Here is a 14,760-nt window from a genome sequence, read left to right as displayed (position 1 = left end):
CGCAGAGCAGTTTGTTTTTCTTTGTATTTGAATGGACTGTTGTCGCTTTAGTTTGTTGCTTTTAATTTGCTCTATTAATTCACATGCTTTATATTAATATGCTTGTATCAGTGGTAATAATTATGATAACCGTAACTCTTCTTTCTTACTCCTTTGTTAAGCACCCGGGGACTAACTTTTTGTTGTTGTTGACAGAGTTGGATATGAATTATATAAATAAGCAGGAAATGACCCAGTAAAATTTAACAATACTCCTATTAGTGTGTTTAACCTCCCCCAGTAGGTATTGTAACATCCTCCTGAAGATCACACCTCTTGACCTGTATTGCTGTGCTAAAGCAGAACAAAGATCCTTTCAGCGCTTTCTGTGAGAGTGGCTGGTGAGATGTTCCAGGGAAGCTCACAGGCAGGTGGTGACAGGTGGATGTCTCTTATGGTTTGTCCCCAGCATCTGATAATGGTGGATAGCTTGTCTTTTTAAACATGGACATTCTGTTCTTAGCTACCATGGTTGATAGCTGTTTAATCTCCCTGTGAATTATTGCTTGTGTTCCTTACCCTGCCTTTCAGGCAACTTGCCACAAAACAAAAGCATGTGCCCTTAAAGCTACGTAGGCTAGTGGCCATCATAACATCCTGGGCCAGTGAATCCAAGAAGTTGATGAAGTCTGCCCCCAGCCTGCTGCCAGTGAACTGTCATTCATTTTATTTTCCAGAAGTCAATTAGTCGCTGCTGTTGGGTCTTTGATGCCCTGTAACTGGAAGCAAACAGTCAACCTTGGAATGCTTGCTATTTTCTTCCCCCCTCGTTTTCCTCTTAACTCACGAGCTGGTCCTGGGAGAGCTGGCTTATGAATATTCTGCTCTTTGATCTGAGACTCTCCTGGGATGCTTGGTGACAGCCACGCTGTTCCTTGGCTCTTCGGCATGGCAGCCTGGGCACCAAATGAGAGAGGAAAATGGTGAGAGATGCAGAGATGCTTGATTAGATCCCAGAGTCCCCGAACACTGTAGCTGTACTTTTGTGTGTTTTCATCTGTCATTTTTTGATGTGACAAGCGTACAGCCGCCTTAGTTACGGAGGCTGCTTCTGATGACCTTGTCATTCTGAAGCATTTCTGGGGGTGAAGAACTAGGCCAAATTTTACCCCCCAATTTTTTTGGGGGGGGGGAGTGGGGCAGGAGGGAGGTAGAAGGAGGGGGAAAAAGAAGTGGAGTATTATGCAGTTATACCATGAGTTTGGGGTGTAAACCCCAGGATCTGGTTTTGGGGGCCTTTCTGGTATGGCCCAAAGAAATCCCTCACAAGGCAGACTTTGATGCTGTTGATTTAGCCCTGCACATCTGGAAATGTTTGCTACTTATTTCCTAAGGAACTTGATGAAGGAGCGACCCCCAAGAGAGTCGCTCACACACTCCTATGTTGTTCAACTGCAACACAACAACCCTGCAGTGCTGCCAGCAGACCTTACTCTCCAGTAGTTTCTGCCTCCCCCCATTTACTCCTCTAACCCAGATGGGAGGGAATCTGGGTTGCACTACTTTTAAAATGGTTCTGAGCCTGTGCTCCAGCACTCCTTAAGTTCAACCTGCACCTTTGCGGCTTACTTGAGTGCAGCCTGCACTGTATCTGAGGCTCTCCCAGACCTCATAAAAGCATGCTAGTCACTTACAACCCCAGTCCTAAACTCCCAGTAGCCTGAATGCCAAGCATCTGTGCATGTGGGGATCCTAAAACTCTGAGGCTTGCAAACCTCCACACTTCAACATGCAAATTAAGAAACCTTATTAGGGACGCGGGTGGTGCTGTGGGTAAAACCTCAGTGCCTAGGGCTTGCCGATCGCATGGTCGGCGGTTCGAATCCCCGCGGCTGGGTGAGCTCCCGTCTTTCGGTCCCAGCTCCTGCCCACCTAGCAGTTCGAAAGCACCCTTAAGTGCAAGTAGATAAAAAGGTACCGCTTTATAGCGGGAAGGTAAACGGCGTTTCCGTGTGCTGCGCTGGTGCTGGCTCGCCAGAGCAGCTTCGTCACGCTGGCCACGTGACCCGGAAGTGTCTCCGAACAGCGCTGGCCCCCGGCCTCTTAAGTGAGATGGGCGCACAACCCTAGAGTCGGACACGACTGGCCCGTACGGGCAGGGGTACCTTTACCTTATTAGGACTAAAGATTGGGGGAAAGCAGGCAGAAAGTCCAAACAGAATACAAAATAAACCTGGACACTGGCTCTAAAACTGAACTAATCCTAATCTATTCACTACACTAATTGTTTAAGTACACTCGCAAAGAATCAGCAAAGCCTGGCAGCTTCATAGGAAATCCTGGTTCTGGAAAGGGAACTGGATACCTTTATGTTGGGAGGAGAACAAGCTGCAAGAAACAGCTTGATTTTTTAAAGTCTCACCCCATTCTTCTTTTTTTGGGGGGGGGTAGGGGAACTATTGGTTCTTTCTGGTCCCTTTCCTCAGGTAGACCCCTTAAGTACCTGTTTCGCATATGAAGAGGACTGGCGGGAGATACCTGATAGCCTCACTCAGAGAAATGGTGGGCAGATCAGGGCCCTTCTTCACACTTGCCGTGCTCAGAATGGGAGATCTACCATGCAGGCCACATAGACCTCTGGACAGACAGGAGTCAGAGGCAGTTGCTTGCTGCTTGCAGAATATTAGATCCTGCTCTGGACCCAGGCCTGTTGGAGCGTCATAGTTGGAGAAGGAGTTGCTTACAGAAGGGGTGTTCTAGATGGGATTCATGTGGCAGTGGACTTAACCTAGGTGCAGAACCAGAAAAGCAGCTTGGCAGCTCCTAGTTTTAGCCCTGGAGTGGAAGTCAAGAGGTTCTGCTTCTTACATTGCATGGTGGCTTGATTGATGAAGAGGAGTGGTTGCACTAGGCATAGGAAGGCAGCATGGTTAGAACCACAAGGTCAGAGGTAGTGTTGGGCCGCTCAGGTGGGCTTTTGTTGTTTAGTCATTCAGTCGTGTCCGACTCTTTGTGACCCCCTGGACCAGAGCACGCCAGGCACTCCTGTCTTCCACTGCCTCCCGCAGTTTGGTCAGATTCATGTTTGTAGCTTCGAGAACACTGTCTAACCATCTCGTCCTCTGTTGTCCCCTTCTCCTTGTGCCCTCCATCTTTCCCAACATCAGGGTCTTTTCCGGGGAGTCTTCTCTTCTCATGAGGTGGCCAAAGTCTTGGAGCCTCAGCTTCACGATCTGTCCTTCCAGTGAGCACTCAGGGCTGATTTCCTTAAGAATGGATGCGTTTGATCTTCTTGCAGTCCATGGGACTCTCAAGAGTCTCCTCCAGCACCATAATTCAAAAGCGTCAATTCTTCGGCGATCAGCCTTCTTTATGGTCCAGCTCTCACTTCCATACATCACTACTGGGAAAACCATAGCTTTTACTATACGGACCGTTGTTGGCAAGGTGATGTCTCTACTTTTTAAAATGCTGTCTAGGTTTGCCATCGCCTTTCTCCCAAGGAGCAGGCGTCTCTTAATTTCGTGGCTGCTGTCACCATCTGCAGTGATCATGGAGCCCAAGAAAGTAAAATCTCTCACTGCCTCCATTTCCTCCCCTTCTATTTGCCAGGAGGTGATGGGACCAGTGGCCATGATCTTTGTTTTTTTGATGTTGAGCTTCAGACCATATTTTGCGCTCTCCTCTTTCACCCTCAATAAAAGGTTTTTTAATTCCTCCTCACTTTCTGCCATCAAGGTTGTGTCAGGTGGGCTACAAGACATAATTTAAACAGGCATCTTACAGTTGGAGCACTGCAGCAAGTGACTGATGCAGAGAGTTACTGGGAGTGGGTGGTTGACTGCATTCACCATCTGATTGCCTATCCAGCTTTGAACCTTCCTGTTGCCTCCTTCCTAAGCTTCCAATGTCTTTTCCTACCTAACCCCAACCATTGTCCCTCTCTCTGCTCTCTTGGCACATCACCTGGCTAATATTGCACCCCTTCGTCCACATCTGTAGTGCTTCCCAACTGCAAGGGGTGAAAGGGGCTTAGCCCTTTGTTACAGAAACCTCTCCAGAACCAAACAGACCTATCTTCAGAAGCCTCATTTTCTTACATTGGTTCCTGATTTAAAAGTAGAAAGCACCTTGCTTGCTAATTTAGCTATTTGGAAGTCCTGCATTATCCTCAGGTGGATTATAGTGGAAAAGAGCTTCAGAGTCCATCAGCTGTGCTACACAGACCTCTGGGGAGCGGGGTTTCCAATCATTTTTTATTTTTATCTTTCTATTGTCCACTTAATATTTTAAGCAATAGCTTGGGATTCTTGGGGGGGGGGATCTAGGGTTCTGTCGGTATTTGAGAGAACCATTCAAGCATTCTTTGTGCCCCAGTTTGTTTTAATTTTCTCTTTTAAAAAGGAATGGCATTGTTAAAAAAACCTTTTTGAGAACAAGCACCTTCCTTTCCAGAGAAAGGGTAATGGGGAGCATATGTGCTGGATCACTGGGCTTGAAACGCCAGCGCATTGATTGCTACAATTAGAGGTCATGGGGAGGAAATACATTGAAAATTGATTGGCAAGAGGCTGCGGTATGACTGGCCTGGCTATTGTGTGCTAGAAACCGAGGAAATTCCAGAAGGGGTGGCGTTAGGCTGTTGCAGTGAAAAGGCCAGTCAAAACATGTTAAAACCAGCAGTTTTCAAACCACGTTCCAGGAACTCAGCCCCAGGCAGGATGATAGCAACATCTGGAGGGCCACTGGTTTCTCATCCCTGACCTAGAGGATTCTGAATCTTGTACAGGTGCAGATCCAATAGGTGTATCTGTACGACTTCAAATACCACTCAGCAAGCATTATTTATGGATTAGCTTGTCTTTTACCTTTCTCCTTCACAATACAGTGGTACCCCGCAAGACGAATGCCTCGGAAGACGAAAAACTCGAAAGACGAAAGGGTTTTTCGTTTTCTGAGGTGCTTCGCAAGACGGATTTCCCTAAGGGCTTGCTTCGCTAGACGAAACAGCCCTGCCTCTCGTGTCATGGCGACGGTCACTGCATGCACGCACGCTCGCTTCCCCGCTCCTCCGGCTCCCTCCCACCTTCCGGCTGACGGTTAGTGCCTCGCGCCGCTGCCCACCCCCCTTGCGCGCTCCCCTCAGAGAGCCGTTGCCGCCAGCAGCCAGCGTTGCAGCCGGAGTCGCGCTCCTGAGCCCCGCCGCCCTCCAGCAGCCGCGTCGCGCGTTGGCCACAAGGCGCGGGTGAGTCCGAGGTACCGGCTGCGGCAGCTGCCCTGCTTCTCCCTGCCCCTTCCCACCGTTGTCAGTGTTTAAATGCAGTGGTGCTTCGCAAGACGAAAAAACCCGCATAACGAAAAAACTCGCGGAACGAATTAATTTTGTCTTGCGAGGCACCACTGTAGTTTATTTTCTAGATGACACTCCCAATTCCACAGGTATTGAATTTCTACCCTGAAACCTTGAAACTCAGGGAAAATTGGGTTTTGGGGGTAGGAGGAGCAAGAAAATTTGCGAGGGGCAGGGTTGTGCTTTCTTGTATGTTTATAAAATTGTAAAAGTATAACTGTTTCTGTTGTACTTACACATACATATTTGTAATTGGAGGTGTGGCCACAGCCTAAGGTGCCTAAGTGTATCTTTTTGCCAGTTAGGGGAATAAACAAAAAGTTGAAAACAGAAACCATCAGTATTGCAGTAAATAACAGTAAGACTTTAGAAACTTATGTATCAGTCAGGAAAAAAACCCTAAATAAATTCATACTTTTGGAGAAAAAGCTCAGAAAATAAACATCCCTATAATGGCAATAAATTTGGATTTTGTTTTTATATAATACTATTGGAATTTCCAATGTTGTTTTCATAATCAGACAGAGCAAGTGTCATCGTAACTGGAAACTGATTTATGTTCTGCTTCATCCCAGTAAACAATGTTTCGTAGCACAACTCCGGTTTATATATTTTAGCAATCCATCACTCTTTATTCTGAACTTTGAGCTTCATGATTTTCGGAAAACCCAAATGTGAGTGCTGAGGTTCAGTTCAAAGATGAAGCCAGTGCAATCCACTTGTTAAGACGCAGCCCATGGTATATAGTCCTTCTGAAATTTAGCAGTGGAGGTTGGGAGCCCTGATATGGAAACGCCCCACCCTTTCAGTAGAAAGCGTATCAGAAGCTGATTATTCCAGCCTCTTCTGCCAGGTATAGTCTTGTTTATTTGTTTTTAACATGAGGAAGCATTAAATCATGGGGTTCCCCCCCCTCCCCACTCAAATTCTGTGGTGGGAGCGCTTAACACTTTTCCCCCTTTTAATGTACAGTTTGGTTCTTAGTAATCACAGCATTTTCCCACCAGGCAACCTGCCTTTGCTAAAGTGTCGCAGCAGGGATGCAAACACAACTGCTTCAGTGTTTGTTTTTGTAGTCAGGGAAAGGGAAATGTTACTTTTTTGTAGTGAGAGAACAACCCACATTCCTTATTCGGATCATCAGGTCAGGTGTCAGTTTTGTTAATGAAGTTCAAGTGAAGGTGTTAACAGTGCCAAAGCAAAAAGCGGAGACATAAGCTTGGCTTAGGGTCCTGGTGCAGCGAAGGAAAAAGAAAATAGTCCCCCAGTCCCTTTATATCTGTCAGCAGCGCTCTGATTTGCTGCTGCACCAGGCTGCTCGCTGCTCCAGAAAGGATTACACAGCTGTGCTGGAGCTGGAATGCAGGGCGGGGGTGCGCACGTCTTTTTGGCAAGAGGCTTCTGTGGGAGCAATGCAGCACAGTGGCTGAGAAAATATCGCCGCCTGGGCAGAAACAGGCCCCCGAGGACCCAGCCCGGGTGTAAATTATTCATGGGCGCCAGTGTGAAAGCAATAAAATAATATTAAAATTGAAATCTAAACATACATCATGGTAGATTTGTGCATGTAAAGAGGTGGGCGAGGGAGAAGGAAATGTGCCTGCTGTTGAGCTGAGGCGTTGCAGAGAGACTGGGGGAGGGAGAACCAGAGAGAGACTTTGCGGCCAAGTGACAGTAAAGCAGCTCTGGGTGTTGCTCTCGGAGGACTCCCCGTTCCCCCCTTTTCTCCTGGAGCCTTTGTGGGGTGTGTCTACATTAATAACACCAGTTGCAGCAAGAGAATCTACGCTGGGATTAAGTACTCCCAGAAGGATCCTTCCCTTTGGGAGTGACAGAAACATTTTGTATCCGGGAGGTACACCTCCCCCCCCCCCTTTCTTCTCTCAAGCAGAATCATGTTAGTCAAACCATGAGAGCGTATCTTCAGTTTCTCAGGGGTGTGTTGCGTTAGTGTTTCTAGGCAAATTTTAGATGCCGCCAAGATTTGCTTCCAATTTAACTATTGTAATGGTTCTAGGGGTTGCTCGTGCGTAAGCCGCCGCCACTCCTGGCTAGGTTACCTGGTTGAACCCTTTCTGTCTGGACAGCCTCAATTTTCGTGGCTGCCTCAGTCGCTGGCAGAATCCGTCAGTGGGCGTTTCTTGAACCTCTTCCAGCATAAAAGCTGTTTGACACCCAGTCTTCTCCTGCTCTCCCTGCGCGGAGGTTTTCTGCACAGAGAGGGTGTGGGCAGCAGAGTACCCGTACTCTCTCCGCTGGTCTCCGGCGAGGAGTCCTGGAGCCACCTCTCCGATTCCCCCATCTGCCCCCCTTCTCCATTGGTGTTACACTGATTTCCTTCCCCAGCGGATGTGCTGCCTCTCTCCCTACTGGGACCCTCTCCGGCATCCCTCTGGAGCCTTCTCTCCGCCTCCAGCTCCAATGGCAGTTCCCTGACAACTATGTTAAGCTTTTGTAGCAAATGCCTTTAAAATGCCACCAGAGCCTGCTGTTGGCAAAGCTACCCCTTTGGAACAGCAACTTGAAGCTTGCTTTCCAGTCTGGCTGCATGCAAGGTCCACTCATGTTCAGATGGGCGTCAGAATTTGCCTGTTGAGGACTGAAGATACGAGGTGAAGAAGGAAATAAAGGGCAGGACGGAATTGCTATTTGCATGATGGAGAGCTGCCCTGTAGAAAACCAGACTACATGTCCATTGTTTTCACTGACCTGGGGCTCTACCACTGAGCTGTGACCTCTTTCTCCAAGAAAAGGAGCTCTTTGCTCATGCCTTAAGAGGCACAATAAGGGACAGTGTTCTCCCTGAGCCTCTGTTGTTCCAACCTTACAATGTCTGTGACAGCAGTGTCTCACACTGAACGTAACTGACCTATAGAAAGAACTCTATGAACTGAAAACAGAGTCACGGTATGTACCCTTGTTAACTATGAAAATCCTTTAATAAAAACTGGGGAGGAGACTGTTCAATGTCCCCTTGCCTGTGCTTTGATGAATGCCCTTCAGGCCTTGCTCAGTTCAAAATAGGGTGCCTGTTCAATATTATTTGCCAACCAGCATTTTGAATGAATCAAGGGCAACTTTGGCTCCATTGGCTGGCTTACTCCTGTATTAATCCAACCACAGGCAAAGGGTTCTTAAGCACTTCTTTCATTGATGCTTGGAAATGACCTCTATTTTTGTAGTCCGGGAAAAGGAAATGCTAATTTTTTGTCGCCAACCCATGGCGATTAAGAATCTTCTCCAAGAGATTGACAGGGAAACTTTGATAGGAGTGTTTTTTTCCTTCTCTGCGCACCCCACACCCTAGTTGTAAGCTATTGAAATGTGCGGACTGCATTACCTCTCCTCTCTATGCAATGCAGGGGCCAACTTTGGCCTGTGCTATCTCTTTGCAGATACAGTGGTGCCTCGCAAGACGAAAAGAATCCGTTCCGCGAGTCTCTTCGTCTAGCGGTTTTTTCGTCTTGCGAAGCAACCCTATTAGCGGATTAGCGGTTTAGCGGCTATTAAAGGCTTAAGGGATTAGCGGATTAGCTGCTAAAAGGCTATTAGCAGCTTGTAAAGGTAAAGGTACCCCTTCCCGTACGGGCCAGTCTTGACAGACTCTAGGGTTGTGCGCCCATCTCACTCAAGAGGCCGGGGGCCAGCGCTGTCCGGAGACACTTCCGGGTCACGTGGCCAGTGTGACATCGCTGATCTGGCGAGCCAGAGCCGCACACGGAAATGCCGTTTACCTTCCCACTAGTAAGCGGTCCCTATTTATCTACTTGCCCCCGGGGGTGCTTTCGAACTGCTAGGTTGGCAGGTGCTGGGACTGAACAGCAGGAGCGCACCCCACCGTGGGGATTCGAACCGCCGACCTTTCGATCGGCAAGCCCTAGGCGCTGAGGCTTTTACCCACAGCGCCACCCGCGTCCCATTAGCAGCTTAGTGCCTTAGAAAAAGGGGGTGGGGAGCGAAAAAGAATCGCAAGACATTTTTGTCTTGCGAAGCAAGCCCATAGAGAAATTCGTCCTGCGAAGTGCATTGAAAAACGGAAAACCCTTTCGTCTAGCGGGTTTTCCGTCTTGCGAGGCATTCGTCTTGCGAGGCACCACTGTAGTTCCCACTTTGATCCATATGAGTCAGGCAGGGCAATAGTGGGTTTGTTGATGCAGCTTTATTGCAGCTTAGACCACAGTAGACTAGCACCCTGCTTCTCCAAGTGAGTACCTTCCCTCCCCTCCCTGGGAACATACTCAGGTGCCTTTTTTAATTACTTGGGGGGAGGGGGGCTATTGGAAAGCTGTTCAATACAAATCCCTTAAGCTACTGTTGATGGAGGCTCTGGGGAGAGCTCCAGCCCAGCCAGGAACCTGAAACACGGGCACCATCTGTGGTCTGCAGCTCCGCAGCCAAATTACATTCTGGGATCTTTCTTTCTGTCCTCCGCTATTTTTCATTAAGCGAATTGGGTTTGCTGGAAATCGCCCGGCCATAAATATTCTCTCCCTGTTTGGCGCTGGTGGGTTATTATTGCTTGTTTTTCACTGCAGAGCAGAAGGTGGTGCCCTGAACTCCCTCTCTCTGAAATGAGAAAATGGGAGGAGGGGACAATCCTCCAGCAAAGGAGCGGGAGCCTGGCAAGGGAGAGCCTTCCCCTTCTCCTCTCCTGCCTGCTTCACTTTCAGAGCCATAAATATTTTCAAAAAAGAGCCAAGACAGCCACCTCCACATTGGTTGGTTAACTTTAAATCTGTATGTGCAAATATGTGTCCCACCCCATTGCCTCTTCGGCCTCTCTGGCCTACGGCCACTGCCTCCAAATCTGTCTTGCCTGGGCATTCATTTCTCATCAATGGCTCTCATCCCCTCCTGTCTTTGGGACTGTGAGTTTGCTCCTCATACACACTGGCATCTCAGTCCCTTGTCTTTGCCCTCCATTTTGCCACCCGTATTTCCCACATGCCTCTGCCGCCACCTCCCATTATCCAAGTCTATTCGCAGCTCCTCCTGGACCTAAGTGTAGGCAGGGTTTTTCACTTTCTACTTAGGGGCTGTTGTCTTCAACCTTAGCAGGCAATGCTTGTGCATATTCCATGTCCTCACAGCAGTTCAGTCAGAACAAGAGGGGCTTGGAGATGTTGATGGGTGGCAGCCAGTGTTAGATATGAAGGCTAGGAGCATGGGTGCAACAACAGAATGTCTAGACGTGCTTTTTTATAACTAGAATACAGAGCTGAAAATGAATGAACTGCAGCTAAAATATTATGTTCATTTTCACATGGTCTAGCCCACCCCTTAATATTCTTAAGAGGGTCTCTTCTCCAGTCTTCAGAGAGTAGCTGGAAGTGAGGAGGCAGAAAAAGGCCCTCCTTTCCTTCCACTCTGCAGTTTTAATCTGAAATCTTAGGCCCAGAGCTCAGAAACTGCTTGCGCTAATGAAGTTCCTCGTCGCGAAATGCGCCTAGAACAATGGGAATTTTGAACACTGGTGTCAGCCAGTTTGGGGTATGTGGACTGTAATGCAATTCTGTTGGTACATCACCACCATCACCTCTTCCTTGTAACACTAAACTGATGGGTGTCTGGACTTTGTTTTTCAGTGCACGTGCCGGAAAGACATGGTGAAAATCTCTATGGATGTTTTTGTACGGGTCCTCCAACCTGACCGATACGACTTGTGGAAGCAAGGGAAAGACATCACTGTCTTGGACCACATGAAACCTACAGCTCTAACCAGCCCAGAGCTAGAAACCTGGAATCAGACGAAGAATGCCCTGAAAGCAAAGATGCTGCGCAAGTAAGAGGGTCCTTTTGTTCCCACTTCTCGTCTGCTTGCTTAGAATGTCCAAAGTTGCCCTGGAGAGACCACAGGAGTCCTGATGTTACTGCTGAACTGTCAGAGAAGAAAAATAACATTGCTTCCAGTTTGGAGGGCATAGCTAGCCGCTCGGGTGCCCGGTGTGGCGTGTGTGTCCTGCAGCCAGGGGCGGGGTGAGCTGCCCATGGGGCGGGGCAAGCCAAGGCAGGGCACTCTGCATGGAGCCTCTCCGCAGCCTCCCCCTCAGCTGAGGTGGTGGGCAGCTGAGGTGGTGGTCAGACACAAGCCCCACGCTGCTCGAAAAAGCAGCGCAGAGCTTGCAGGCAGTCCGCCTGCTGCCTCAGGAGAGACGCGTGGCTCGGGCATGCTGCAGGCCCCATGATGTGGTGCCCAGTGGCTAAGGAAGGGGGGCGGGAGTTACTTCCCCCCCCAAAAAGTTGTTGTTTTGTCACCCCCCTCAGTGATGACACCTGGGGCAGCCTGCACCCACTTCACCCCCCTTCCTCTGCCACTGGGCCAAAGGAGGAATATTGTGACATACTAAACATGATCCTCTCTTGTGGGGAAGAGTTTTGTCCAATGGAGTCACATAGATACAGTGATAGGGCATGCCCCCCCCCCCCCCCCCGCTCAGCAAACCCAATATCTGCAAGAGCACCCAATATTATTTGCTTCTTTTCTTTTGAATCATAGAATCTTAGAGTTGAAGGGGACCCCAAGGGGTCATCTAGTCCAACCCCCTGCAATGCAGGAATCTCTGCTAAAGAATCCATGACAGATGACCACCCAACCTCTGTTTAAAAACCACCACCTCTCGTGGGAGTCTGTTCCACTGTTCCAACAGCTCTTTCTGTCAGAAAGTTCTTCCAAATGTTTAGTTGGAATCTCCTTTCTTGCAACGTGAAGCCATTGGAATGCTGCCTTTCAAAGTTCTCCCTCCCACTTCCTGCTGACTTTCAACTGTGGTAGCTTTTTTTGTGTCATAGAAAACACCCAACAAGTTTTGCAGTCTTTTGTGCCAGCCTTTAAAATATCTACAATGATAATAATAATAATATAATAATAATTTATTATTTGTACCTCGCCTCCCCAGCCACTCTGGGCGGCTTCCATAGAAACAAAAATACAGTAAAATATCACAGATTAAAAACTTCCCTGAACAGGGCTGCCTTAAGATGTCTTCTAAATGTCAGGTAGTTATTTATCGCTTTGACATCTGATGGGAGGGCGTTCCACAGGGCGGGCGCCACTACCGAGAAGGCCCTCTGCCTGGTTCCCTGTAGCTTTGCTTCTCGCAATGAGGGAACTGCCAGAAGGCCCTCGGCACTGGACCTCAGCGTCCGGGCAGAACGATGGGGGTGGAGACGCTCCTTCAGGTATACTGGGCCGAAGCCGTTTAGGGCTTTAAAGGTCAACACCAGCACTTTGAATTGTGCTCGGAAATGTACTGGGAGCCAATGTAGGTCTTTCAAGACCGGTGTTATGTGGTCTCGGCGGCCGCCCCCAGTCACCAGTCTAGCTGCCGCATTCTGGATTAGTTGTAGTTTCCGAGTCACCTTCAAAGGTAACCCCACGTAGAGCGCATTGCAGTAGTCCAAGCGGGAGATAACTAGAGCATGCACCACTCTGGCGAGACAGTCCGCGGGCAGGTAGGGTCTCAGCCTACGTACCAGGTGGAGTTGGTAGACAGCTGCCCTGGATACAGAATTGACCTGCGCCTCCATGGACAGCTGTGAGTCCGAAATGACTCCCAGGCTGCGCACCTGGTCCTTCAGGGGCACAGTTACCCTATTCAGAACCAGGAAGTCCTCCACACCAGCCCGCCCCCTGTCCCCCAAAAACAGTACTTCTGTCTTGTCAGGATTCAACTTCAATCCATTAGCCGCCATCCATACTCCAACCGCCTCCAGGCACTCACACAGGACCTTCACCGCCTTCACTGGTTCTGATTTGAAAGAGAGGTAGAGCTGAGCCTTTATATAAAATGGTTGCATAATTCAACGTTTTCTGAATTAGATAGCAATTTTTGTGCATTTCTGCTTTCTGGAAGAGAACAAACCTTACCTGGGTGGGTTGCAGGCTAACACCTAATTTATGACAATAGAATGCTGCTTCCGTTGTTTTTAGTTCCCCCCCTCTCCATTCCAGTGTAAAAAAATATAGTTCCTTATCGTACTCCCTCAAATCCTTTCATAATTTTGAAATATCCCTGTCAGGTCATTTAATGTTGACATGTCTGACTTGAGCTGCGCTCGCTTGCTCTTGCGTTTTAGATGGCTATCGAGTGTCAAGCTTATTTGCCACACTCAATTTATTATACCAGTCAGGATTCAGTTTCAGAATCCTAGTGCGGAGATCTTGATACAGCCAGGGCTGTGTGTATATTCTCCACTTCTGTACACTTTATGTTAGCATAGAGCGGACTTATCTGTTATAGAGTTTAATATCCTGAGAACATTTCCCTCCCAGTTTGAGTGTTCATTTTTGAAACAAGTTTCCAGCCCTTACTATTGCAGAAGAAGGCTTGGAATGCCTTTGTGCCTTTCTCCTTTCCCCATCCCATTATTTCTTCCAGTTGCTCCAGCAGTGGATTTCACTGCCTCTACTAAAAAACTTCCCAAAGGTCTTATGTCCTCTAAAGCTATTTAAAAAACCAAAACCAGTATGGGAGTCAGTTCTGTTATTACTAGGATCGGTTTGTCAGCATCGCCCTTGAGCCAGTGTGACTAACTGGACTCATCCACTTCAGCCCCGACTGGGCTAGGCGAGCTGGGTAGCACTTCCAGAGACCACCTTCAGCACAGGAACAGGTCAAAGTGCTGTGGACTCACAGCTTAGAGTTGTGAGCACCGGATTCACTCCAACAAGACAGTCGTCGTACAGCAGAGTCCAGCAGAGTATATAAACAACTCGGAGAGCAGCTCTGTAGAATATTCTCTTTATTCTATAACTACAACTATTATACAACTATATACAGAGCTAAATAGGTCTAAGCATAAAGAATGTTGAACCGCACTGAGTGCCTGAAGCTGCTCTTAGCAGCAACCTTATCTAAACACACAATCTCTAACACTCAGTCTCTCTCCCCCTGACTGACTGACTGACTGACTGACCCACACACTGACCGACTCACTCACTGGCCGACTCTTTGATGTGGTGCTGGAGCAGAATAAGTAGAGAGCAGAACACGCCTCCTCCTCTCTGCAGAATCAGCAGACTCCTCAGGAGATTCTTGGATATGGGAGGGGTGAAATCTCCTCACGGTTTACATTTCTTCAATAGATTGTTACATACAGGGTACCTACATCTAGAAAGTGTCCTAATCTCTACTGAGATTCTCCATTTAAGCCTGGAAGAGCTTGGAGAGTGCTTCACATACATGGCGCACTCAATGCAGTAGAGGTCATAGGAGATGCAGTTCCCAGAGTTCTGGATACCTTGGATGAAACCTCCCTAGGAAGTACAGGGGTACCTTGACTAACAAACACCTCAAGTTATAAACGCTTCAGGTTACAAACTCCACTAACCTGGAAGAGTTACCTCTAGTTGAGAACTTTGCCCCAGGTTGAGAACGGAAATCGTGTGCTGGTGGCGCAGCAGCAGCAAGAGGCCCCATTAGCAAGAACAG

General features: G+C 48.3%; 1 protein-coding gene across 3 annotated transcripts in view; it reads left to right on the top strand.

Moving 5' to 3' along the window:
* Positions 1-14,760, top strand: part of KDM4B (lysine demethylase 4B) — a 200,640-nt gene that overhangs the window by 118,625 nt on the left and 67,255 nt on the right. For all 3 annotated transcript variants that reach the window (XM_083421415.1, XM_083421416.1, XM_083421417.1), the window contains exon 9: positions 10,915-11,111. In XM_083421415.1, coding sequence (XP_083277541.1) covers positions 10,915-11,111 — 197 coding nt within the window. The remainder of the gene's footprint in view (positions 1-10,914; positions 11,112-14,760) is intronic.

The sequence above is a fragment of the Podarcis tiliguerta genome (assembly GCF_965153285.1).
Source record: "Podarcis tiliguerta genome assembly, chromosome: 18".
In the NCBI taxonomy this organism is placed as follows: Eukaryota; Metazoa; Chordata; class Lepidosauria; order Squamata; family Lacertidae; genus Podarcis; species Podarcis tiliguerta.
Note: the sequence above shows the minus strand (reverse complement) of the source record. Positions and strands in the feature narration are given on the sequence as shown.